Genomic DNA, 27123 nt, shown 5'->3' on the forward strand with positions numbered 1-27123 from the left:
GAGAGCTTCGTCCACCAGCTCAGTGTCTGTGGATTTAGGAAAGTGCGCCAGGACAAGCACATGTCCCTCCGCCTGAACGACCTCTCCACGAATGAGCGGCCCGCCGACGTCCTGAGCAAGGTAAGGAGGGCGGGGGACAGCGGGGAAGGAGCCCTCTCCAGGGGCTGAGCCGCTGGGCCCGGGGGTGGGGGGCGGGTGCCAACCCCGGGGCCGCCTGGGACGGCGGCAGGCGTGTCGGGAGAGCTTCCTTTAAAGGTGGTACTTGGGGACCGGCGTGATGGCCGGAGCTGGCAGCGCCGTGCGCTGTGTTGGGACGTTGTTACGGGGGGACCCGAAGCGTCTCAGCACAAGGACGTCACTTCTCTTCCTCCTCTTTTTCCCTTTGGTGTGTCTGTGTGAGATGATGCGTGTGAACTGACCCCCCTGTGGTGATCATTTCACAGTACACGGGGGCAAGGCATCATCCTGTCCTCCTGACACGTGGGCAGTGCTGCTCGTCCCTGAAGTCGCAGTCACACCGGGGGACAGGAGGACACTGCTGAAACGCTGGCCCTTCCCGTCCTCCTGCTCGGGGACAAGTGGCCCGGCGGGGGGAGTGGGGAGGTTTCTGTGCCCCCTTGACTCCCATAGCTCCAGAGCATCACTTAAGTGGGGGCTCAGGTCCTTTCCTGGGAAGCAGTCAGTGTCCCCGGTCTCGCCCCAGGCGATGCTGGCCAGGGGGGATTCTGACACTTCCTTAGAAAGCTACCGAACCTTCTTGCAGTCTCGTATCTGCAAACGCCAAGTCCCCTTTCGTGGGCCTTGTACTCATACTAAGGGGCCATTTTCAGTCATTTTCCAAGGGCGAAAGGGGATGGTGAGTGAGCGAGTCTCGGGGATGTAAAAGCTGGGGCACAGCGTCCTGCTGGGACCGGGTCCCCTTTCTCCAAAGAGGCCTTGGGTCGGCTGGGGGAGGGCGGTCAGGGGCCCAGCCAGGCGGCTGCTGCTTGCGAGCAACTCTTTTGTGACTCGGGGTTTCCTTTTCTCTCTCAACTGCGACCTCAGTTACACTTCTACCGCAGTCCCCTGTTTAAGAGAGACTGCCCGCACCTCCTCGTGAGGATGAAGAGGAGGGAGCACACTAAACCAGCATCCGGGCAGGTGGACGGCAAGCCGGCAGCCCTGGGGTACCTCCCACCGCCCAGCGCCTCGGAGCCGCAGGACGGCCTCCCACCCTATGCTGAGGACATCCAGGGGACCCCGAGCGACCCGGAACTCGACCGTGCCTCCGCCCTGGCCAGGACTGACTCTGTCCCTCCGGCCCCTCCCCGGACAGCAGCCGAGCCCCCTGCGCCGGATCCCAACGCGCCGGCTCTGGTCCCTCTAGTCCTTCTAGTTCCTGTCCGGGCAGAGGTGGCCCAGCCCGCCGAGGTCCCCAGGCTCTGCTGCGCCTGGCGTCCCACCCACATGCGTCCTCCCTGGCCCGTGCTGGGCCTGGCCGCCGCGCCCCCCCAGCTCCTCAGCCAGCCCCCCCGCGCGGCTTCCGGTGGCCGCGCCGCTGCCTCTCGCGCACGCTTGATGACCGTGGTGGCCGCCAGGCCTGCCGCCTCCCCTGACCTTGATCCCTCGGCCCCTGAGGGATCCCTCAGGCCGAGGGATCCCTCGGCCCCTGTGCTGCTACTACGTGGGCTCCTGCTGTTTTCCCGGAATACCTGGCCCCTCCGGGCGGCCCACAGAAGACCCTGACCAGGCAGACCCTGCAGACACATGGAAGTGGTAATGCGGCCAGAACCTTGCAGGGCAATAAAGAGCGTGGGGACATGAGAGCAATGTTTCGCCCAACACGAGTTTGGCGCCTCCGTCCTGGGCCTGACTGAGCAGTTGAGTCCCCTCAGCAGGAAACGATGACAGGTGACAGCCCACCCCCGGCACAGTGCGGGCACCTAGCAGACACCTGGTGAAGCCCCTCAGACGCCCTGCGTCCACTCACTAGAGAGACCCTTCAAGGGCTTGAGAAGCACAAGGAAGGGCCTGGCATCTGCGGCTTCACAGTCGCGGGGACACCGTGTCCAGCAGGGTCTTGATTTGACAGATGAGAAGAGCTCAGGCCTCCCCTGGTCAGAGGCCTGAAAAGAGCCCTTACTGTCCTGAGACGCACAGGTGTGGAGGGGACGGTCCCTGCCAGGGGCCTGCGGGTGTTCAGTTTGGGGGTGCTCTCTGGTGTCTGGACAGCAGGATTGAGGTCTGCTTTTCTCTGCGGGTCCGGCGTCTGGTGACATTTTCCTGGTTCTCTTCTCCGTGCCTGTTCGAGCTAAACATTTCCAGGGCGCCATGCTCCACCACCCTCTGGGTGCTGGGGTGTCGAGCTTATAGCGCGAGTCCTTGTGGACGAGCCCCTCTAAAGAGTGTTTGCCTAAAGGAGCAAAGGAAGTAAAGCTCCAGGGTCATACTGTCGATATAAGAGCCCCGAGCTCAGCGGGAGGAGAGAGCACACACAGCAGTCCACCAGCACCAAAAGACTGGCGGCTCCCTTGTTTGCACTGTGGCTGCAGGTAGAGCAGGCCCCCTGCGAAGGGCGCACTGGGCGGTGCGGGACAGGAGCGCCGTCACCCCGGGCGCTGACCTGCAGGTGCCGCCCGGCCCGGGCTGCTCACGCTTACAGCCCGAGTCCCGCTGATGTGCGTTCAGCCCCTTTGTAGGGTTCCTTGACTGAGGCAGGCCTTAACTTTTAAGGAGCAGGTTGCTTTCCTCTTGGTCCTGGACTTCCGTAGGCCTCCTGACCCGGGACCACAGGGAGATGCTGCTATTTACAAACCACTTTGCCGTTCACCTCAGCCCGTGGGGAACTTGCTTCCGTGTAACTCTACAGAGAAAGGGGAGATTGTGCGGACTGTAATATCAAGCTCTCTGCTTTTCACCAAAGGCGCCTTTTGATTTACGAAGTCTAGGCTGCCTGGCGTCAGTAAGAGACCAGCGGCGTACCTCTCGCCAGTGCTGAGTCCCTCTAGACTTTGCACCGCATGTCTGCGCACTGAGCTCCCGCCCTCCTGGGCTGGGTAGAGGCGGCGGCCCAAGCTCCCGCGGGAGTAAAGGGGGCGCGAGAAGGGGCTTCTCAGGCTGACCTGTGACAGCCACAGAGAGTCGCCGAACCACTCGTGCCTGGGCCACCAGAGGAGAGTCCAGGCTGGTTCCGAGCCCTGGGCTTGACTTCTGTTCCCAGGGCGTCCTAGGCAACAGTGTCTAGGACAGTGGAAAGGCTTCTCAACCAGAAAGGGTGGCTCAGAGAGAGAGAGGGCTGCGTCACAAGTGCTCCAGACTCTGCAAGGGTGACCCTGGCGGCCAAAACGGGCAGAGCCAGGTGAGGCTGGCGATCGATGGCAGACTCACTTGCTACCAGCTCTGCCGGAGCCTCCTACAGCCCAGTGGGCAGCCCGGGGCCGCCTGTCCACCGGCCGCAGCCTCGTCGCCCTCGCTGCCGGCTGTGCCAATACCAGCCGCGGCAGGGCCCCGAGGATTCAGCACGATGCGGGCACACACGTGACTGATCCGGCTCGCACTGGTCAACGATGTAAATTCTGGAAACGTGCTGGGTCCCAGCTTCGGGGGTGGGGAGCAGGCATGCTGAGCCTGCGTCCCCACGAAGACAGTGAGAAGGGTCAGTGCCCAGTGATGTGTACAGAGCACTGAAGGCCACAGCGCGCCCCCAGCTCACAGCTGCTGCCTCCACGCGTGGGGGATGGGCCGGGGGACCCGGCCAGGACTCTGCGGCTGGCTATCACAGCGATAGGGCGACATCCCCTCCCAAACACTGCTCGGTGGGGGAAGGGTGGGGGTGGAGTGGGAATTGCCTGGAGTTTCAGGGGTTAGGACTCGACGCTTTCACTGTGGTGGCCCGGGTTCAATCCCTGGTCAGGGAACTAAGATCCCCCAAGCCTTGTGGCGTGGCCAAAAAAACAAAAACGAAAAAAATGGAGGGTTGGGGGAGGAGGGGAAGTAGACCCAAGGTACCAAGCATGTTCTCTGTCCAAATAGAGTGAAATTAGACATCAATAACAGAAGGAAATGTGGGAAATCTGCAAATAGAGGGAAATTGAGCCGTGCGTCCCCAGATAACCGCATTAGTTTGGGGCGATACCTAATCCAGCAGCACAGGATGAGGGGCTGAAACAGCAGACACAAATTCTCACGGTGGTGGGGACCGGGAGGCCGAGAGGGAGGGCCCAGCAGGGGTGGCTTGTACTGCGGCCGGTGTCCTTGGTTGCAGGTGGCCGTGCTCTTACCGCCCCTCACATGGTCACCCTCTGTGCACCCACCCCCAGCCCCTGCCTTCTCTCCTTGCATGTGCTGATCTGCTCTTCCCTCAAGGGCAACCCAACAAGGGTTGCTTTAGACGTCATCCCAATGGCCTCATTTCAACCTAAGAACCACTAACTCCCGTCACAGTGACATTCTGAGGTTCTAGGGGTTAGGGCTTCAACATGCAAAATTTTGGGGGACGCAGTTCAGTCCATAACAATAGCCCAGGGATCATACAAGACATCACAAGGGAAATTTGGAAATACTTTGAAATGAAGAAAACACATACCAAAACCCCCAGGACTTATGGCACGCGGACAAAGAGACACTTGGGAGATAAAGCTGCAAACACCTGTGTTCAAATGGAAGCAACACCTCAAATCAATAGCCTCATCTTGCACAGGGGCAAGCGAGAAAAAGAGTAAGACGAATCCAAGCATTCTGATGACAAATTTTCAGCGAGAAAAGAAAAACTGCACTAATCCACGTATGCAGGGATCACAAGACATGGACTGCTTGGGAATCATCACAGCATGGGGGAGGGCGCATCTTTCTTACACACTCAGTAACAAGAGCTACATCCACCGACCACTTCATTTGGCCCAGGCTTTTTACAAACAGGTCACATCATGGGGAAACCCACACCAATGCTTTTGCCTTGTACTATTACGAGGCCCATTTTACAGATGGAGAAATCGAGGCATAGGGAGTCTCCATGATTTGATCAGCTTATCACTAGAAGGACTCTTATTGAAGCTGAGCTTCGTGTACGTGCAAAGCCCCGTCCCCACGCTGGCCTGACCTGTCTCCCCAACAGTCAAGGGGGATTCAGCTGTCCTCAACGGGGTCCTACTACCTGATGCCTCAGGCCACATAATGGAGAAAACACGGGGAAGCCAGGCATTAGTGCCCATGAGCGCCTGACACTGGATTCTGCCCACGTGACCTCCCAGCCCCATCAGCTCACCATCTCTCGTGAAATGGACATGAGGGCCAGGGAAGAGTGTGAGGGTCTGGGACTGAGGGCGTGAGGATGGAGAAGGGTCCTGGATGTGGGGGTCCGAGGCAAGGCCCTCTGAAGGCGGCTCTTATGCTCAGGCTTGGGCCCTACTCTCTCCTTCCACTGCCCACTCTGCTTCCTTCTCTCCCAGCGACGTGGTGGCCCCACGTTCTCCTGCAGGCTCACTTCCCCGGGCACACTGGCTGTCAGGCAGGCGGCAAGCCTGCATTCAAAGCACGGGGACGGCCGGGCTGGAGGACTCTCAGCATCCCCACGGGGCCTGAGTGTCTGTGCCCTTCAGGGCCCTGTGGATGACCTCAGTGTGGGTACTGGAACATACATGATGCATTCCCTATACATACATGTGGTGTGTCGATGCATGGGTATATAAACACATATATTCTACACACACGTTATATATATATAGATATATAGATATATATATAGGACACACACTACACTACACAGACATGTAAAATGTATTACTCACTATGAATCAGGATGAAAAAGTGACAGTCACGTAACCCCAACAGGTAATACGATCTAATCATCAAACCAAGCGTTCCCCTAAATCACCTGCCACTGCTCAGGCTTCTTCAGCTAAAACTAAACCTTTCTTAAAACAGGTTTCCAAAGTCTGGTGGCTGGTGAGGAGCCCCGAGGGGAGGGTGTGCGGTTCTCTGTGCTCCCCCCACGGTCATGGGCGCGGCAGCCCCCCATCCAGCATCTGTGCTGGGACTGCAGCCTTTCTCTGAGGGGTTGAGGAGGACCCTCCTGAGTGAGGAAGGAGGGGTCCAGCAGGCCCGGAACAGAGGGTCCCCCAGCATGCAACTCCACCCGTACTGGGACTCCTGGGGCACCCCGGGCCGGGCTGTGAGGCTGCCCATCCCCGCCCGCCGCCCCCAAGTCCTCAGGGATCTCGGGGGGTCAGAGGCTCCGTCTGAGGGGCACAGTCTCAGGTGGGCAGAGGAGGGGCCCAGGAGCTGCCTGGAGCCGAGGTGAGGACCAGAGGAGGACTGCGGGCCCCCAGGGGGCGCATCTGCGGCCCTCCCGACAGCCCTGGGAGCCCCCCGGCATGCTGTGCAGATGGGACGCGCACTGATCCCCCTGGGAGGGGGAGGCGAGGGCCTGGGTCAGGGAGGCCGGGGCCAGGTCGGCAGAGGGAAGGAGCCCAGCCCCACCAGGAGTCAAGGTACAACCGTGAGGGGGACTTGGAGGCCGCAAGGCATCCAGGTCGGCCCTGCCGTCAGCCCCGAGAGACCCCCGGCAGGGCTGTGGGTATAAGCGCCACCCGTGACCCCCACGTCCCTCCCAGGGGTCCTGGCAGGGGAGGGCCTGGGTCTCAGGGGACCAAAGGCAGTTGGGCAGAGGGAGGCGCCCAGACCAGCTGGGCGGGAAAGTGAGGACCGAGGGAGTGCTGAGGGACCCCCGCGGGACCATCTCAGCCCTGGGAAGCCCTGGGCTTGGGGGCCTGATGTGTTGTCCATAGATTCCCCCTGTCCCCCAAGTTTAGGGTCCGTAGTTCCACACCTGGGCTGTCCAGCCATTAGGCACATCTAGCTATTGACATTTAACTTTAAGGTGTTTTAAGGTAGAAGTCCAGGCCCTGGGACACACTAACCACATCAGTACTCAATAGCAGCCTCATGTGGCTACTGGTGCCCCATTGACAGGGCTGGCAGGACCTATGTTTCCCAAAGCGAGAATGCTTCCCCCAGGGGACACGATAAGGGTCCTACTGACCTATAAGCCACAGTTCCCACCTGGGCACTGTGGGCTCCTCCCCCTAGAGGCTCAGGTGCCAGTTCCCCATCCCCGAGTCTGCTCTCCACCCGGCCAGGCCCTACCACGTGGGCAAGAAGGCTTGTCCCCGGAATGAGGCTAGTGGTGAGAGGACTGCAGGCTCCTCACGGGGTTCTTGCTTGCAGCTCAGCTCCAGGCTCCTAGGCTGCATCCCTTCCCCCTGCTCCCGGGGATCTCGGCCCCTCCTGGGTCCCTCTGGATGTCCCACCCCTAGGACACCTTCTGCACTGCCCAGAATCCACAATGTTTCCGCACCAATGTATTATTTTTGTTTAAGTGGAAAGTTTCTTCTGTCTTTGCATTTAAAACAGTGATTTAAACACCATCTTATTTTTAAATATTTGTGGGTTTACATAAAGGATCCCAGATTCCCTGCAGGCAGCTGCCAGGAAGCAGAGGAAGACAACATATGGGCCAGGACTTGGAGTGAGTCTCTCCCCTGCAATGCTGTGTACTAGGTGCTCAACAAAAAGCAGCTGCTATAACTTTGCGTTGAAAAAAATTCCGTTCATTAGGTGGAGGAGCTTCCGACAAAGCCAAATGGGCCTTGAATCTGCAACTACTTCTAGTCACTTCTCTGTGATGGGTACTTTCTAATACAAGATCCCATTGACTTTCCAAGGCTCTTGTGAACGTCAACAGGGAGGGTTCCCCCTATTCCCTCCAGAGCACCTCCTGCCCTTCCCTCTGCAATCAAGCCCGTAGTCGCAGCAGGCTGAGGATGTGCCCCTTCCTCCTCACGCAAGGACGCACCTCAGCCGGGGAGTCTCAGCTGCCGCCACATGATGGAACGTGCCTGAGCACCTGCACAGGTGCCCTTGGGCACCCTGACAGCCACGACCTTCCTGTGGGGCAAGGACCAGACACCAGACTGTGGGAGGAGGGCTAGTGAGTTTTCTTGGTAACATTCCGCTAGGATACACACAAGGAGCCGTCCTTCACCTCCAAGGAGGCTCCTGAGATGCGTGGAATTCAGCTTCACTCGGTGTTTTTGCCACCATGGTTTCTATGACCATTCCTCACCTAAGGCTTTGGGGTCTGACCACCTAGGAAAGCTGATCCATCAGTTTAAGTGTCCAGCAGCCACTTTCAAAGAAGTTGCCCCATTAAAATCCTGCCAACAGTCTGGGGGTGGTTACCAAAGCTGCTTCAACCGTATGCCTCAGGGCTGAGTAAATTGTGAGCGAAACCAAAGTCCACTCACCCCTCGCCATTTGGAAGATGTTGAGTGTATTTAGGCGCAGGCAGAATAACCAGGACTCTGAGGGTCTCTGCCCAAAGTGCACCTTCTCTTCCTGCCCCAGAAGATCTATCCACGACAGAAGAGAAACCTCTAATTTGCACGTCCCATTTCAGATTTGCTTCTCACCCCTAAGACTCCGTCTACACGCCTGCTGCCGCCACCACCCAGCCTCATCACCCTCACTTCCCACAGAAGGAATCCCCACTTCCCAAAGGCCTAAACTGCCCTGGCTCGGGGCACTTACCCTCCAGGGCCCGCTCCTGGAGCCCCACCGCCTCGTCCCGTGTTGACTTGTTCTGTGGAAGTTAGGGGACGTCTCACCACCTTCCTCATGTGACTGTGGCTCCTAGACCATCACTCTAGGTGAGGCTGTGTGCTGCTTTTCCTAGTGGCCCCACTACTAACACAGGCCCTTCCAGAGAGCAGAGGCTCCGTGGAGGTCGGCGGAATAAACAAGCCAGTGAGCAGGGGGCTTATTGACTCAGATTAATTTTCAGCTATTTCTTTTTTTTTTTTTTTTTTTTTTTTTTTTTGCAGTACGCGGGCCTCTCACTGCTGTGGCCTCTCCCGTTGCGGAGCACAGGCTCCGGACGCGCAGGCTCAGCGGCCATGGCTCACGGGCCTAGCCGCTCCGCGGCATGTGGGATCTTCCCAGACCGGGGCACGAACCCGTGTCCCCTGCATCGGCAGGCGGACTCTCAACCACTGCGCCACCAGGGAAGCCCAATTTTCAGCTATTTCTTAAGTGAACGATGCTAATCTGATATTTACACATACATATATGTATGCATATTAGTTTTAGAAAATGACAGATGAGAAGGCACAAGAAGTAAGAATTAACTAACTTGTACTTTTATTCCTCTTTTTCTTGACCTCACCAATTGCATTCTAAAGTTCTTTCTTATTTCCAAGAGATTCATATTCCAATGCCATGTTATCTTGTTCAGGGTCACAAAATAACATGGGAATCTTACAGTTTCCTTTACACAATAGCAAAACTCTTGTCGTTGAACCGAATTAGTGCAAATACATGTGTGATTAAAGTCATTCACAAACTTAGATACTGAAGCTCATTAAGCCTTCTTTCAAGTGGAACAATATTTGACAAATTCCTAAAGAAAACAAAGATGACATTCCATGTCATCAGACACAACAGGAACCCAAAGATGCTGCACACCGGGTTCCCCCCTCTGGCCCGGGCCCTCACTGCTTAGAAGGCTGACCGCTCCCTCTTCAAACTCAGAGTGAAGGATCAGCCTCCCTTCCTGCCCCACGGGAGAAGCTGCTGGACGTGGGCCTGGAAGGAGCCTGGCTGCTGCTCTGGCTCAGGGTCCCTGTTCCTCGTCGCTCACACCCTCTGCACACAGGGATGGGAAGGACCTGGGATCCCATTCACTGACCCTGTGCAGATGCTCCAGGACCTGACACTTGCTGGTCTCCGCGTAGGCCCGGGGACCCCAGAGGAACTCGTAGCGGGCGAGGTCGCTTTGGGGCACCTGCCGGTACTCCACGTAGCCCTCCTGCACCCACACTTTGGTGAGAGCTCCCTGGGCTCCCCATAGATGCAGTGCTGCTTCCCTGCATACACCCCCATGATGCTCAGCACTTCCCAGACCTTCTCCTCAGGAGCGCGGTTGCCCTCTAGGAGCATCAGGCCCAGGAGCAGCACCAGGAAGCCGGCCTTGGGCATGCTCGGCCCATCGCCCAGCACTGCATCACAGGTGAGGCCCAAGGTGGGGACCAGTTCGTACGTGTGCTCGCTGGGGTCCACCTTCTTCACGTCCACGCCAAACACCAGCTGCATGCACTCGCAAGTTTCTCTGAAGACCACAGGGAAGTGGTCCCGATGGTCACGGAGGACGATATCAAGCATCTCCGCCTTGGAGGTCGGCTCCCTGGTGCGATACTTGAGGAGCAGGAACGCCACCAGGTCAGCCACCTTCAGTGGTCGTGGGCCTAGGTGCAAGGGATTAGCATCTTCCTGGTCATGCCAGGTGCTCGGCCCTTCCTCATCTTGGGGGCTGAGGCTGTCGTCTTCAGACTGGCTCCAAGGAGGGGTGGCCATTGCAGTGGGGGAGGGGCTCTGGGGGGGACTGGGTTCTCCAGCATCAGCCACCTCCTCCAGGGTGTCCAGGAACAGGACAGAGTAAGAAGAGGAGGAGGAGGAGGAGGAGGAGGAGGAGGGGGATGCGGCCTCCTCCCCGTCAGCCCCCAACAGCTGCGCCTCCACCGGGCCCATGGCTGGGACAGGGGTCTGAAGGTCTGCCTCAGGCTGGCGGAGCTCACTCATCTCGACCAGGGGCATGATGACTGGGGTCGGGCCGCCGACGGGAGTGTGGGCAGGGGTGACAGGTAGGGACCACGGACCTGGGGGGGGAGAGAGGGCGTGTGAGCGGCCTCGGCGGAGAAAGGCACCCTGGGCAGCTCTGACAAAAGTCACTTACAGGTCTCATCTTGAGGGGTGCCCTCGGGCCTCACAGGGGCGCTCCTCCTGGGTGGCCTGTCCCCTGACAACCTGAAGTAGGAAGTGAGGGGGCTCCTCAGGGTGCAGCCAGCACGGCCCCAGGTTCTGGGGCTGAACAGGACGGTGGGGTGACTCGGGTGTTGTGGGGTCCCCTCTGTTCTGGGAGGGGGAGCCCCTGGGTACACACTCAGGGCACGCACCTCCCCTTGACTCCTGGCACTGCCTGGGCCTCCTCTGCTCTGTGGCCTGAGGACACGGTCCTCAGACCTGGGCCTTCGCCTCCCGGTTCTTGGAGCCCCTGTAAGAGGAATGGAGGAGGCACCTCTTGTGTAGATTGTGGCACAGCCCTGGGCCCCTCGGTGCTGGCAGGAGGACTGGGCTGGACTCTGTGAGGTTCCCACTGTCCTGGCGTGGGTGGCCCCCTCTGTGCTCACTCAGGGCAGGGCCTCCCCTGGCAGGGGCTGGGCCCTGCTGTCTGCTGTCCTGAGTCAAAATTCTCAAGACAAATTCCCTGCACTGAAAAGAAGTGTGGGGCCCCGAATACTGGCCACACCTGCGCAGGGGCTAACAGGGGTCACAGGTGACAACCAAACTCCGTGGGGTCCATCTGTGCTGGGACGATGGCGGTCGGCTCAGTCTGCACCTTGACACCCTGCAGGGCCTGGGACAGCCCCCTCTGCTGACTGTGACCAATCTCCTTCAGCCAAGGCCTCACCTCCAGAAGACACCAGGAGAGGACGTGAGGGCCGTCAATGCTCCAACCTATTCTGGGACACCCACGGGTGACAAAAGAGGCAGGGCCGGCTGGACTCCAAGTCCTCTGTGTGAGGAGGGGTCTCCCCAGTGCTCACCGCGCCCTCTGCCGGAGCCTGAGGCCAGACCCACGGAGCAAGGCCCCCTGGCCGAGACCAGCCGTCTGGATGAGGAGGCTGGCGTACGGGCCCTGCGGGGGTTTCCAGGGCTGGCTGGAGGGATTCCTGTGGGCTCCCTCTTTGTGGTAAGGGTGGGGTCCCCTCACCCCTCCCTCAGGGTCTTCACCTTGACTCCTGGCGGCTCTGGGGCTCCTCCCGCTGCTGAGCAGATGTGCTCCCTAGATGCCCCGACGCCATCCTCCCACGCCGGGTCCCCCCTCCCCAGCAGGCTGCCCTGACCCCACGCAGGGTGCCCTCTGTTCTGGAAGGCTGCGTCCTCAGTCCGGCCCCAGGATCCTCGCCCCTATTCCCGTGGAGCCTGACCTGACCCCTGCTGACCGATTCCCCCTGAAGCCTGAGCCGCTCAGCACCCCCAAGCACGGCGCAGCAGGAAGGCGTGTCATCCCAGCCTCCCTGCCCGGGCTCCCGTGGGGGACAGGGGACAGCCGGGCCCCTGGGGTCACTGCTCTCAGGGAGCTGGGGACCTACAGCTCTCCACGAGGGCGGACCAGGCCTTTCCCGCCCTGGCTCATCCTGAGGCGCCTCACACACAGGCCCTCTCCACCCCCCCGGGCCTGAGCCTCCTGACCCCTCAACCCAGACCCTCACCGGGTCCAACCTGCGAGGCTGCCCTTCGGGGGTGGCACCTGGAGCCAAAAGCCCAGGCCCCAGGGGCACAGCAGGGGTGGAGAGAGGCCCCGGGGTTCTGGAGTCCAAGTGCCGACCCTCCCTCAGGGTCTCCAACTAACGTCCCTGCAGGTCCAGGACTGGACCGTCTTCATCCAGACGCTGCTGCTCACACCAGCTCCCCATTCTCTCTAGGTCCCGGATGCAGAAGTTGGGACACACCTCGTGTGCTCATGCCACCCAGGGCCTCCCTGGCCTGGCAGCAGGGGCGGGTTTCAGTGGGGTCCCCTAAGTGCTCCCTCAGGGTGCTCACTCTCACTGTGGGCTCACGTGACTCTCCCCCCTCCCCCCCTGAGACCCCGCCCCTCATACCAGGTGCCCAGTCTCTGTGGGACCCGGATGAGGAAGTCAGGACAGGCTGCCACCTGTTCATCACGCCATGGGGCTTCCACAAGCTGAGGCCAGGGACAGATTTCTCCAGGACACACCACATTCCACCCACGTTCTCGGGTCCAGGATCCCCGCAGTCCTCCCTCAGGGTCCTCACCTTGACTCATGGTAGGACCCGGGATTCTCCACTCTCCCCAGTGGAGGCCCCGCCTCTGATCCCAGGTCCCCAGCTTCTCTGAGGCTTGGATGTCAGGAAGTGCTGCACGTGCTCATCCCGCCCTATGGCCTCCCAGGGCCAACTCTGTTCTGGTGTCCAGGTTTCCCGCAGTCCTCCCTCAGTGCTCTCAACTTGACTCCACGCAGGACCTGGGATTCTCTCCTGTGCCCGCCTGAGACGCCGCCCCTTATACCCTTCCCTAGCCTCTTTGAGACCCCGCCCCTTACACCCGCTCCGCAGTCTCTGTGAGACCCTGACCCTTATACCCTTCCCTGCCTTCAGCCCTGGGAGGCCCTGAGGCGGGCTGAGCACTTGGCAGCGAGTGCTGACTTACGTATCCGGGTCTCAGAGAGGCTTAGGAACAGGTATAAGGGGCCGGTCTCAGGTGTGCTATGGCTAGAATCCCAGCTCCTGGGCCTCACCTACGATGGGATGCTGAGTGACAGGCCGAGCGTGCACAAGACCAGCCTCCTGCTGCTGCCCCTGGGCCTGATCCTCCTGGAGGACGACTTTGTTGCCCCTGAGGAGGAGGTCTGGGGAGCACTTAGCAAGATTGGGGTGTGTGCCGGGAGGGAGCACTACATCTATGGGGAGCCCAGGGAGCTCCTCACCAAAGTGTGGGTGCAGGAGGGCTACGTGGAGTACCGGCAGATGCCCCACAGCGACCCCGCCCGCTACGAGTTCCTCTGGGGTCCCCGGGCCCACGCGGAGACCAGCAAGTGGCAGGTCCTGGAGTATCTGCTCTGGGTCAGTAGCTTGGATCCGATCCCAGGTCCTTCCCATCCCTGTGTGCAGAGGGTGTGAGCGATGAGGAACAGGGAGCCTGAGCCAGAGCAGCAGCCAGGCTCCTTCCAGGCCCAAGTTCACTGGTAGGAAGTGAGGTTGGTCCTTCACTCTGAGTTTGAAGAGGGAGCGGTCGACTTTCCAAGTAGTGAGGGCCCCTGCGACTGGGGGGAACCCGGTGTGCAGCATCTTTGGGTTCCTGTTGTGTCTGATGACACGGAATATCACCCGTGTTTTCTTTAGGAGTTTTTCAAACGTTATTCTTTTTAATGGAAGACTAAACAAGCTTCAGTGTCTAACTTTGTGAATGACATTGATTAGAATGTGTTTATAATTACCCAGTTTAAAAACAAGAGTTTTGCTGTTTTGTAAAAGAGAGTGGGAAATCTCCCATTTTGTTTTGTGACCCTGAAGCAGATAACATAGAATTGGAATCAGAACTGCTCTGGAAATGTGAAAGTACTTAGCAGTAATATAGATGGGGGAAGAATTAGAAAAATAAAAGTAATCGTACTGAGTTTTTGCTTCTTATCCTTCTTGTCTGTCATTCTGTAAAACTAAGCTATCTCTGTTTAGTTGGATTTGCAGGGTGATTTACGAAAGTATGAAAAAATTGATTTGAGTAAGTAAGCCCCCTGCTTTCCGGCTTATTTATTCGGCAGACCTCGACGGAGCCTCTGCTCTCCGGAAGGCCCTGTGTTAGTAGCGGGAACGCTAGGAAAAGCAGGACACACCACACGAAGAGTGATGGTCTGGGAGCCGCAGTCACATGAGGAACGTGGTGAGATGTCCCCTAAGTCCCACAGAACAAGTCAACACGGGACGAGGCGGTGGGGCTCCAGGAGCGGGCCCTGGAGGGTAAGTGCCCCGAGCCAGGGCAGTTTGGGGCTTTGGGAAGTGGGGCTTCCTTCTGTGGGAGGTGATGGTGATGAAGCTGGGTGGTGGCAGCAGCCAGACCTGCAGGCGGTGTGACTTGGGTTTGGGGGGAAAGTCTGAAATGCGACATTGCTGTGAGGTGTTCTTCTGGATCACGGATAGAGCCGAGAGAAATCTCATACTCGGGCAGGAAGGAAGGGTTCCTGGCTCTTGTCGCATTGCTGTTGACCATAGTGAAGAAGTAGGTGTTATATATGCAACATCTGGAGAAATGCGGTCACACTCCCTTGACGTGATGCCCAGAAGTCCGTGGACAGGCCCTCTTTTCCCTGTTCTGGGCGGGACCAGAACCCAAGGTGTTAATTAGCTTTAATCATTATGGTGACTGTAATTTGGCAATTGTAATCAAGGACTCGATGTCTGGTGGGGCTGAAATGAAGCAAAGGAACGGTTTGGATGGAAGAGCATCTGGGAGGGATGCAAAGCCTTGTTCCTTGATTCTATTTCCTGGAGCTTCGTGTTGTATCCCACTGGGAACACTCCTCCGCACCCGAATTTAACACATCCTCTAACTGGGAACATTTACTTAGTTTTATTCATGAAACATCTTGTTTGGCTAATTAGCTTTTCCACATCCTATTGAGCTGCATATTCTCTGACATGACCGGGACAAGAAACCTCCCAACCAAATGCCAGAGGAGAGAGGGGAAGGGTCTGAGGCCAAACAATACGAGAAATAACTGCCCATCATCAAAGTTCCAACAGACGCCAGGCCCTGTGAGCTGCTTTACGTAGCTCACACACATCCCTGCAGCCCAAGACAGGACTCATCACACCCATTCGCTTCACAGGTGAAGAACCCGAGGCCACGGGGCTTGAGAATCTTCCCAGGATCACGTGCTGGTAAGTGACGGGGTGGGGACCAGAGCCCTGGTCTGAATTCCTCTCGAGCCCATGCCGTTCCCACCCACCCCAGCCCGTGGCTGACCTTCTGACTGGCGATTCATTGCTCTTCTCAGTGTTACACGGTGTCTTTCAGTTGACAAAAAGCAGGCCCAAGAAAGGGAGGTGCCAAGGAGAAGCAGAGACAGTGCGGGGCTTGTCTGTGGTTTGTTGAGATCTGACACTGCCAGGTGCCGGCATTTCTGTCCAGTCCTGGCACCTTCCCGTGTGACGGCGCCCTGTCCCTGCTCCTGCCCTGGGGCCCTCCTGTCCAACGGGAACCCGGCCTGCTGAGCTGCTCATGGCTGAGCCACGGGGAGGGAGGGAATGAGACTGCCTGGGACTGACTGTAAGGCCCCAGTGCCTACTGGGATAAGGCCCCTCCAGGAGCCTCCTCAGATCCTGGAGGGAAGTTAACGCTGGCAGACACCCCGAGACCCTGGCGGCAGCGAGGGAGGGGAGCGGCTGGAGGGCCTCTGGGCTGGGGGCATCAGGGCGCAGAAGCCAAGGGCAGGGGCTGGAGGGCGAGGCTGGGAAAGGCAGGCCTTGGACGTCACCAGGGCTTGTGCCTGCCCAAGTGAAAGGTCCCGAGACCCGGCTGAGAAAGACCCCACGGTGCCACACAAACCCACTGCCGGGGCCTGGCTGGCACCTGGGAGGGAGGGGGACCAGGAAGGAGGCAGCTCCTACGGGACGCAGGGGGCGAGGGAGGGCCCGAGGAGGGGGGCAGCAGGCAAGGCCACGCAGGCAGGCTCGCCCAAGGAGGCCCCAGCCTTCGGGCCCCTTCTGAGGAGCCACCGACGGCCTCCACCAAAATTCGCAGCCTCCGAGGTCATGTCCCTACAGGAGGACATGACCTGAAGAATGCTTTGTAAACCAGTTTAGAAGCATAAAGACCAGGGAGCAGGCCCGAATCTAGGCCTGGGAGCTCCATCCAGGATGCCGGTCCTTAGGCTGAAAGGCACCTCGGGAGATCCTCTTCCACGCCCTCTTAGCTCTCCCCTTTCAGAAATAGGGCAGTGGCGCCCACAGAGGACAGATGACCCTGCTTAGTGGCAGAGCTGGGACAGGGACCTAGGATCCTCGCAGACGGGCCTTTCCAAGGTGCCACTCTGTCCCCTACACAGTGACTATGAAGGACAAAGTCGCCCACAACGGCCAGAGAACGCGCATCACCAAACGCACCAACCTATCCTCCCACCTACGGTGAAGACGGACGACTCTCATTCGGGTTTCAGCGCGTCCGACACCCAGACCCTCATCTACTTCCAAATGCACGTGGACGGGGGCTTCCTCCGGTCACGTCTAGGTTGGCAAGTAGGAAATTTCCTTGGGACTGAGTCCGTGTCATGTAGGCCCATTCAAAAGTGTCTACGCTGAAAGCAAACAGAATCATTCTATGTATCCTCAAGGTAACAGTGGGACAGGGCCCCGGGGGTGGAGGTGGAGGGGGGGCAGGGGCGGGCGTGGGGAAGGAGAGCAGGCCTGGCCTGGGAGCGCACCAGTGAAATGCTTGCTTTCAATGGGACAGGCTACACGCTGAAGCCCCAAATCAAGTCCTTCAAAGGGCAAGTACCCACGGAGACCCAAGGTGGACGTGGGAGGCCAGGATCGGGGGGAGCAGAAGCCAAACCACCCCACTGCAGAAAGGAAACAGGGCTTTCGAGGCAGCCTCCAGGGAGGCTGAATCCGACGGTCTGGGAAGGCGATGGGAAAAGGACACACGCAGGTGTTCCAAACGTGAGCGCTCTTGGGCCATGAGAAGGGCTTCTACGGGAAGAAATGGACGCTGAAGACAATGCCTCTGTGATCCGCACAGGGATGAGGTCTGGGGGCAGGCAGAGCTCAAAAGGAGGCTCGATGCCCAGCGGAGGGCACGTGGCTATGCCCTCCCACGCGGCATCGTGGGCAGGGCTGTGTCTGAGGTGCTTGGGGAACACTCGAGTTGAATGTGAGGTCGCGCACAGCCCTAGTCGGGGACAGCTTGACCTGGGAGGCAGGAAATCAGGAGTCTTTGTTTGGGCCCATCTAAGCGGGACCGACCAGCTGGCAGGAACAGCTGCAAGCGACCAGAGCTGGAAGGGGGATGGGGGGGCGGGCACGGACTCAGGCTAGGCCAACCAGCCCGCTAGGGAGCCCCATCTTCTGGGAGGGACAGTCGCCAGTGGCCCACGTGATCCCTGTGGTCTCAGTGGCAGCCAAGCTACGCCTCGCCAGGGCCTGGCCCTTGAGCAAATCAGAAGCCAACATCAAGGGATGGCAGTGGAGACAGGATCACCTTTCTCAACCCATCCGGGGCCTGGCGCCTTGAAACAAGGTGCCTGGCGGCAGACGGGGGAGTCTTTCCCGGGAACTTGAACCACACTTTTTGAGACTTTTAGAAAAAAAGACAGACGCCGGGGACCCCGTTCCCATCCCCTCCCCCACACTTGGCCAGGGCTCCCTCTCCAGACCGCCTTTGTGACATCACGTGACCAATAAAGAAGACTGCGACCTAAGTGGCTGGTTGCCCCACTACCGAGATTCTAGAATCTTGCGGACAGTATTTATTTACTGGGCATCCCCGCTCTGGTCCAAGGCATTTCTGCCCTGAGAGTTCAGTGATACGGTCTCGGGTGGAGAATGCTCCCAATCTAGACTGACTCCATGGCTAGTCAGAGTAGCGATGAGCTGTGTACAGCCACGCTGGGCCCATCGGCTGACGCAGAGCCAGCAACGTGGGTCCCCTCTCGTGCGTCCCCGGATCCAAATGTGGATTCAAGGGAGAGTTCGGAGAAGCAGGGTGACCAAGCCGAGAGCCCAGATCCTGGCTCCAAAGACAACCCGCCACCACAGGGTCCAAACAACGGTGTGGCCAACGAGAGTATCCTCGAGCTCTCCTTCCCAAGAAAGCTCTGGAGGATGGTGGAGGATTCCGCCTTCACCTCTGAGCGCTGGAATGACGAGGGAGACCTGGTGATCATCAAGGAAGACCTCTTCCAGAGGGAGGCTCTTCACCGCAGAGGCGCAGACAGGATTTTCAACACAGACAGCTTGAAGACTTTCATCCGCCAACTGAACCTGTACGGATTCAGCAAAATACGCCTGACCGGCCGCTCTCCAGGGAAGAAGAGGCTGACGGGAAAGTAGAAAGCCCTTCCGTTGCCCATGTTCTCTTTTTATTCGAGCCCCTTCCAGGGAGGCCAGATGGGCCACGTGCTGAACGGGTTTCATTTCCGAGAATAACTTTCTTCAGCCACAGCCCCTGCGAGAGGACCTGCAGGTGTGCCCACAGACCGCCTCGAGAGGCCACGAGATGTCAGGTAGCGACAGTAACACCTCGACCGAGGCTCACCTCGGGGAGCTCTAGGGAGCGCACACTCCAGGGCGGGATAACCTGCCAGGAACTTAAAGAGACCTTTCCTCCATAGTCAGATAAGACCATTATGATGGACGGGGGGGTGGGCGGGGAGGAATGGGTATTTTCTCCCAGAATGGCTCAAGTGATTCGTTTCATTTCAGATCTACCGCAGCTCCAACTTGCAGAGACACAAGCCTCTGCTCATCGAGAACATTCAGAGAAAAGGCAACCCGGGAGCAACCGCTCAGTCCGGGACCAGCGCAACAGCCCCAAAGAGAAAGAAGCCAGTGGCTGCTACCAGACGCTCCCCACAAATCCATTACAACAATTCCACCACCCAGAAGAAAGCCCCAAGTGCTCAGGGGCCCAGCGGTACCCAGTCTTTCCTGTTCTCTAGCATGTGCTCTATGAGCGGTGGAGCGGGATGAGCCAGGGAAAACCATTCCCCCAGTGAGCAGGGTGGTCCGAGCGGGGAGGGCACTCCCTGGAATGTCAGTTCTGTGCCCCCGGCTACCGCCGGAAGGGACGGCGCCAGGGAACTGCCCGCCAGCCCCACGGTTTACCCGGCTTATGGCTCGGAGATGTCTCTGTACAGCTGTTTCTCCCTCCTGCTGGCGGCCCTTTTAGCCACGTCCCCAAACAAGGTCCCTGAGGTGGATGAGGAGCAGGAGGGCTCCGCAGATTGCAGGCGTGCACACTGCCGTCTGCCGCAGAAGAGACGGGCCCTTCCAGCCGACACCTGGGGGAAAGCCCAGCACCTTCAGAAGTCACAACCCCTAGAAAGCTTGCTGACAAATGGCCCCAAACCCCACAGAGAAGTAAGAGATTTCCACAAAGTGAGCGACAGCCCTTCTCACTTTGCCGTCAGAGCTGTATTTAGGAGCCTGTCTTCGGACGTGAAGTGGCCGGGCAGCACGTCTAACACACACGCTTCGCGAGCCAAGGGACACTTTACAACAGGGCCAGGGTCACCTGCAAGGACAGAGCGCGCCCTGTTTCTGGGCCCGCGGTCCTCTCCCGCGTGCACGAGGCCCGCCACCAGCCTTCCCCCATCGTTCGTTCCCCAGACGTGCTCCAAACATCTGGGAGTTCTGACCAGGACAAAGAGGGGAAAACGCTAACCGGTACCCTCAAAACACATTTCTCTCAACCACCCAGAATCAGTAGGGCCAAAACGAGTGGCACTGCCATCTTTTCCTACAGGTCAAAGTCCTCGAGACTCTGTCGCTGAGCTCAGAGCGGCATCGCACGAGGAGAGTCCCAACCCGTCCCCGCACCAGGTGGGCACGTCTGCTTCCGTGAACAGCACCAGGTGGGCAGCGCTCCCCAGGGGAGGGCCTATTCAGACCGAACCAGACGTGCACGTCCAGGACGTGAAGGTGAGCGGACGGTGGCACGATGAGCTGGTCTCTCCGTCACCTTCCTCTCGAGAGCCCAGTCTGGTCAGGCCTCCTGCCCAGAGGGGATCAGGTGCTCGGGGATGTCCACCTGGAAGACGTCCTTCCCGCCTCTCCCGGGGACAGGCTGCAGCAGCCAGCGGGGGTTGGCAAGCGCAGTCAGGTACTTCTGCCGCAGGTTGGGCAGCAGGGCTTGATTCTCCAGCTCCGCAACCTCATTGGGACCTAAGTTTTCTGGGCACAGCAAAGTGTCCCCAATGTCAACCAGCCCTGTGCACAAAGACAGAAACACACAGATGGAGAACAAGGTGATTCAAAGTCACGACCGCTAGAGACTAAGACCACGTCATCAAGGGGACCCGGTGAGAACTGGGTCCCTCTGGCTGAGCATTTCCCACCTGCCAACCTCGGTTCAGGGAATTCGGGGCGAGGCCGAGGGAGGGAGGGAGAGCAATGAAAAGGAGAGGTCTGGTCCTCCATGACCCCACCAAGGCCCGGGCAGCCCCCAGCCCGACCGCTGCAGGCAGCAGGTACAGTTCAGGAGGGCCCCCGGCCGCCGCTGCGGGGAGCCTACGGGCAATCAGGTCCCTGAGCGATTCACCGGGGGCCAGCGGTTGATGCGGGACCTCCCCCCTGGGGACTTCCTCAGGACGCCGCGGGCAGCGGGGGTGAGGCAGGCACGTGAAGCCGGGCGGGCAGCCCGAGTTCCCAGGTCCCCTCACTCGCAGCTCTGGCTGCCGTGCTGCCTCCCGCGGGCTCTGCCACGGCACGCAGACACACGCGTGTACACGTGCGCGCGCACACGTACACACACGGAGGCGAGCGCCACGGGCAGAGCCAGAGCCGCCTCTGCCTCTCAGAGCACAAAGGGGGACTGAAGCCCAGAGGGGCGGGAGGGGACCTGGGCCCGCCGACCCCCAGCCCAGGGATCTTCCCGGCCCCTCCGAAGGTGAGGTGCCTCAGGAAAACTAACCCTAACCCCACACCGACCGGTTCAAAAGAGAACGAGGCGCCGAAGCCCCGGGTGAGACCCTGGGGGGCAGCCCCGGGGGGCGGTCGCCACTTGCCGGCTATCACTCCGCGGCCAAACTTCTCCCCGTCCCGCAGCAAGGCCTGGATCTGCGCGGGGCTCATCCCCAGCCTCTCGGCCAGCAGCTCCCTCCAGGCGGCGTCCTCCCAGTCCCTGTGCGCGATGTGGACGGCCAGGGTGCGGTGCCGCTGGCCGCTCAGCACGGGCCGCCACCGCGTCTCCAGAGTCTTCACCCCATTTAAGATGAAACCCGCATAAGGCTGCCGGAAGGACAGGCAGCCGAACTTCATCTCCCAGAGCTCCCAGGGCCTCACGCAGCTGCGGAAACACAGAACCGTAATGGTCAAGGAGCCTGACGTGCCGGCCTCCGAGCTCGTGACCCGTGGGCCTGACCTCAGCCCCGTGGGCCCCCCGGGCGCCAGCCCCTTCCATATCCGTCTCCGCGCCGTCAGCCAACAGGGGGTGCCGACCGGGGTGATCCGTCCATCAGATGGAGTCCGCGGGGAGCTCACAAGGGAGGCCGGGACAGCGAGAGACAGGCGTGTGGGCAATTCCACGACAGAGGGCCCTGGGCCCCGGGCAGCAGAGAGGACGGAGGGAGGGCCCCTTGGCTTCACAGCCCAGTGGCCGGGCTCTGGCCCTCTCCCGGCACAGACAGGGACAGTCCTGGGCCTGGCTTCTCCCCTGTCCCCGGCCCCGCAGCTCCCTGGCCCTGCCGCTGCCCATGCTCTGCGGATCCCCCACCTTACCCCAGGGCTGCTGAGTGCAAATCCTTGGCAACCAACCTTGGCTCGGCCCTGGGGACGCCCTGGCTCTCACATGGCCCTGCCAGGTGTCTCTTCCCCACACCTTGGGAGCCACCCTCCTCCCACCCCTTCCTGCACCACCGCTTCCACCCCGGCCCGGAGCACGAGAAAGGATACGTGACGGCAGGAACTACTGGCACTGGTGCGCGCTCCGTCTCCACGCCAGGACCTGGGGCGGGCACCATCCAGGGATCATAGATTTCAATCCTCAAATAACCCGGGAGGTTACCGTCACCCAGCTCTGCAGCTGAGGAGGCGCCGAAGGATACAGAGACAGCGCGTGGTTCCAGGGGACCTGACTCCACGCACCCCCGTCCTCGCCTGCTTTCCTTGTACCTGGGGTGGGGGGGAGGGTCCCCGCTCGCTGAGGACAGAGGAGCAGGGGAGCCGCGGGCCTGAAAGTCAGCCGGGTCACAGCACCGCACGGAGCCTCCACTTCCACGTGGCTGTGAGGACGGGGGACAAGGCCGCAAAGGCAGCCAGCTCAGGACCTTCCAGGGCTTTCCTGCCCCGAGCAGAGCGGAGCCACATTTCTCTCCAGGGCCCATGAGGCCCCACATGATCTGGCTCCTCCCCCTGGCTGCCTGCTCTCCTCGCCCCTGGATTCATCCCCTGCAGCCATGAAGGCCTTCCTTCCATCCCTGGAACGTTCCACGTGTGCTCCTACCTCAGAACTTTTGGAGGGTGTTAGGGGTCACACCGTGCCCCTGAAATTCACGTGCTGGAATCTCAACCCCAAGTACCTCAGGGCGTGACCCTACCTACAAAGCAAAGGTCTTCACAGGGGTGATCAAGGTCAGATGAGCTCATTAGGGTCGACCCTCCTCTAACAGGACTGATGTCCCCATAAAACGGGGCCAGTTAGAGACAGACCGGCACACAGGACAGCCAGCAAAGCCCCGGGAGTGAGGGGGGTGGGACGGGACAGATTCCCTCCGCAGCCCTCACAAGAGCCACCATCAGCGGCACCTAGATCTCGGGCTTCTGGCCTCCAGAACCGCAAGGCAATACATTCTGTAGTTCAAGCCACCCAGACTGTGGGACTCTGACACGACTGCCCGGGCAAGCGATCACAGAGGGTCAGCCCTGTCCTGGATGCCTCTCCACGCGGGGGTGGGGGATGACTTCTCCGCTCACAGCACCTCGGGAACACTGCTTCACGTCTGTACGTCTCCATCTGTCCTACTTTCACCGCCCACACGGTACCGCGTCGTCGGCTGTCCCACAGGTTGCTGACTCTTCCGCCTGCCGATGGGGACTCACAGACTGCTTGGCACATTCTGCCCCTCTAGACACTCAACACGACCACACACTCGCTAACTGAAGCCCCGGGTCGGAGGAGGCCCGCGTCACACGGCACACATCCCGAGATGCTGACACACACCAGCAAACGGCCTTCTGCAAAGGCTCCCCCATGTACACTCTGCCAGCCACGGGCGAGGATGCCGTGCCCTCACGCACTGGCGGGCCCCCGAGCATCATCATCCCGCTTAACCTCTGCCAACCTGATGGGTGACAAAGGGTCGCCCTCCTCATTGCGTTTGGGTTAGTTACGAGGGAGGCTGGCCAGTCCCTGGGGCCTGGCCGTTTCTCTGGCTCCTACTGGGGTGTGTGACTGGATCCCAGGCTTGCACGCGGTTTCCGCCACTCAGCTTCTCAGCCAGCTCCTTCCTCACGGGCGCCACCAGATCACAACCATGGGACCCGAACCGTGCGGGCGGAATCCTTGGGGAGAATCCCTCGGGAAGAAGGGGGCTGAGTGCCCTCCTACCTCTCGACGCAGAGGGTGCCTGCTTGGCGGCCAGAGGAGAAAACACTCTTCCACTTGTCTGGGTGTCTTCACCTGCACGAGGACCAAAGGGACAAGGAGAAAAGTCATCAGCCACAAGACAGCAATGCTGGCCAAGGAACCACAACGGTCTTCTCCTCGGCAGGGACCGGAGACCACCAGGACCCAGGAGGGCCCAACCGATGAGAAACACACGTGCCGGTTCCCTCAGGGTCGGTTCTGCTCATCAAGGCAACGGCCCCGTCCCCGCACGGCTGGGTCGGGAACCCCACGATGCCTCAGCCCGCAGCACAGAAGCCCATCCCACAGGACTGATGGTGATCTTACAGCCCAGCAGCTCCCGCATCCAACAGGAGAAAACGACACTTCTCCTCACAGTGCCACGCGGGAAGGATCTGGAGAGCCCCACAGTCCGTGACCCTCAATGGACTCCTGGGTGGGCCCCACCGGGAGGGGAGCCACGGACAAGCAGCTGAGCCCCGCAGGGCAGGGAGGTGGGCTGGGCGGGGTGGGGGTGGGGGTGGGGCAGGACTGCGGGCGGCAGGTGCGTGTGGACCAGCGCATCGCGGGACACACACGTGGAAGGATGGCGGGCGGGGACGGTGGCGTTGGAGGGGACAGGAAGGTGCGGCCTCGGCCGCCCCGCGCGCGCTCCCCGACGCAGAGCCCGGGAAGCTCCCGCCCGGAGGTACCGTCCGCGGGCGCGATGAGTCGCGGGCACGCTGGGACAGCCCGGCTGCGGCCACCGGGCAGGACGGTCGTCCGCCTCGGGGAACCGGGACCGGTGACAGGTGCTCGCGCCCGCAAGCGCTGACGCCCCTTATTTCCGGGGTGAACGCATGCACGTACACACGTACGCACGCACGTACGCAGGCACGCAGGTACGTAGACACGCACTTACGAACAATCGCGCATTCGCCGCAGGCTCCGGCCGCTAGGAGACAGAGTAGGAGCCGCCAGGCCGTGCGGCGCGCAGAAGGCCAAGGCCGCTCGGAGGCTCGAGGCCGGCGGCGGGGAGCGGCACCCGGAGGAGGACCAGGAAGTGGGCGGGGGCGCGGGTCGGAAGGGAAGGGGCGGGGCTGTGGCGAATATCTGGGGAGGAGCTGGGGGAGGGGCAGGGCGGGGGTGGGAGGAACGGGGGGAGGAGTATTTGGGGCTGAAGTGTGGGAAAGAGCTGGGTGAGGAGGAGCTTCTGGAGGAGGAGGCAGAGCTGAGGAGTGGGGCGGAGCTGGGGAAAAGCCGGGCACGTGCGGGGCGGGGGCGGAGCTGACAGGGATGGAGCTTGGACCCCTGGGAACCCATGGAGGGTGGGCGAGGCCAGCTCAGCTGCGGAGGCCAGGCGGTGCCCTTTTGAGTCCAGTCCGCGCCGCAACAGTCGGCAAGGGTCAAAGTGGCAGCGACCCAGGGTCCTTAGCGACCGAATCCGAGCCTCAGAATGGACCCCAGGGGACAGGGAGGCGGGGTGGGGGGGGAAGATGGGGGATGGGGAGGGCCAGGGGGAGGGCGGGGAGGGGGAGGGGAGCGGGAGGGGGACAGGGCGGGGCCTCTGGGCTGAGGCTAGCACCTCTGGGCTGAATGCCCAGGCCACCTCCTGTCCAAGCCACCCTGGGACTGCTGGCCGTGTCCTGAGGGACAGTCTTTATCTGGCCTTTTCTGAGGTGAGAAGAAAATTTCTCACTCGGCTTCCTGTTGCCCCTGGGACCTGGCATGTCCCAAACAAAGCCAACTTCCCCTTCAGAGCAGTTTCCTGTCCTCTTCCTCCCAGTGGGGGGGGGGGGGGGCGGGGGGCGGGGCCTCAGCCCACTCAGTGCCGCCCACCTGGCTCTGCTCCTCCTGGCTTTGCTTACCCGAAGCCCGCCCTCCCTCCCATTTCCTTGGTGACCCAGTCCTGTGTCCCTGCCTCCCAAGTGCCTGATGAGAATAAATGCTCCTCTTTCTGTCCCCACTGCTACTGGCTGACTTCAGGCCTCATGACCTAGACCCGGTGCTGTCACCTGAGTCTCCCCACCGGCCGGGACGCCTCCTGTCTCTCCTCCCCCAGTGGGTGCCCCACAGGCCATCGGTTCCGTGTCACACCGCACATCTGTCCTCTTCAACCCCGGACTGAAAACCCTGTCAAGCACTCTCCTGGTTAAGCCCCAACACCTCCTTGGTGCCCTGGGAGGGCCTTCGAGTGGCCCCAGCTCTCCGTCCTTGTCTCCCAACACCCTGGGTGCCTGTGCTGTGCCTGCACGCTGCGCGCATGTGCTCTGCGGGTCTCTACCCTTCGGCACGCGCGGTTCCCGCTCCTGGACCCCTGGTTCCTCTTGTCCTGGCAAGCTCCTGTCCTCCTCCCAGGCACAAGTGTAACGTCCCCTTCTCCACCCGCCGCGAGCGTCAGGAGCTCCCGTCCGGGGTTCTGGCAGCGCCTTGTGCCTTCCTGCTGCCTTCCTTCACTGGGCTCTTCTTCCCGTGCTGGAGCTGCTCTCCAGGAGTCCCGGGAAGACAAGGACAGGCTCTTACTCGTTCCTGGAAGCGGGGCGCCTGACACAGCTGCTGCTGAGGGGACGTTGGCTCGACAGCGCACTGCTTTCTCTTGCAGGGAGCTGGCCTCCTGTCTCCTTGCAGAAGCCCGAGGAAACAGGAATGCCGGCCCCGAGGTGAGGAGCGGAGGGTGCCTTCGTGGATTTGAGGCCTCGGGCCTGCGGGGGACCTGAGCGATCAGCAGATCCAGCTCCCTCCATGCCCCTCCTCCCCTCCTCGGCTCCTCACCCCAAGAGTGGTTATCAGCTGCATCCAGACACCCCAGAACCTCGTCGGAGTGGTTTCAAATCATGAGGGAGCGTCCCGTGAATGGTGGGTGGGCTGCTGGTGTTCCAGAACTAGAAGAACTAGAACTTGCCCGGTGAGCTAGAGGCACGTGATAGGTGGCTGCTGGTTGGGGGACAGCTGTGATGCCCCTCCCTAAGGACTCCCTTCTCTGACCCTCCCCTGTGTGCTGAGAGGCGGGGAGCCCCAGGGCCCTCGGGGCGGGTGAGGTCTGGGGTAGTGGCTGCCAGGCCAGTTTGCTGCCGGATGGGCAGGCCCAGCAGGAATGGCCTGGCCATGTTGCAGGTGGGCGTGGGACGGTGTTTGGCTGCCCCTGTGAGACGGACCCCTTTGCAACTCAGCCTTGATCTTCAGTACAGGTAAGTCAGCGCCGAGCCTTAAAACCATCTGATTTCTGACTTCCCGGTGACGGTTTCTCCACC

The 27123-nt window shown here is 60.4% G+C and overlaps 1 protein-coding gene and 1 pseudogene across 7 annotated transcripts; both read right to left on the bottom strand.

The window, feature by feature from the left end:
- Positions 1–9646: 9646 nt before the first annotated feature.
- Positions 9647–11392, bottom strand: LOC307069833 (melanoma-associated antigen 8-like; annotated as a pseudogene). The gene is made up of 4 exons: positions 11364–11392; positions 11053–11083; positions 10800–10944; positions 9647–10688 (listed from the first exon to the last, which is right to left on the bottom strand). The product of its transcript is annotated as a melanoma-associated antigen 8-like (transcript).
- Positions 11393–19697: 8305 nt separating this feature from the next.
- LOC307069968 (protein EOLA1-like) lies at positions 19698–26664 on the bottom strand. Of its 6 annotated transcripts, XM_079728326.1 has the most exons (5): positions 26396–26664; positions 23876–23947; positions 22222–22550; positions 21336–21616; positions 19698–20538 (listed from the first exon to the last, which is right to left on the bottom strand). In XM_079728326.1, exons 3-5 carry the CDS (start codon positions 22287–22289, stop codon positions 20315–20317), a joined length of 573 nt encoding a protein of 190 aa, XP_079584452.1. In that variant the 5' UTR covers positions 22290–22550; positions 23876–23947; positions 26396–26664; the 3' UTR covers positions 19698–20314. The 6 variants fall into 6 exon arrangements, with proteins under 6 accessions (XP_079584452.1, XP_079584454.1, XP_079584455.1 ...); XM_079728328.1 differs by lacking the exon at positions 22222–22550; XM_079728329.1 differs by lacking the exons at positions 22222–22550; positions 26396–26664 and adding an exon at positions 24221–24287.
- Between the last annotated feature and the right edge of the window lie 459 nt (positions 26665–27123).

Source organism: Hyperoodon ampullatus (assembly GCF_949752795.1).
Source record: "Hyperoodon ampullatus genome assembly, chromosome: X".
Taxonomy (NCBI): Eukaryota; Metazoa; Chordata; class Mammalia; order Artiodactyla; family Ziphiidae; genus Hyperoodon; species Hyperoodon ampullatus.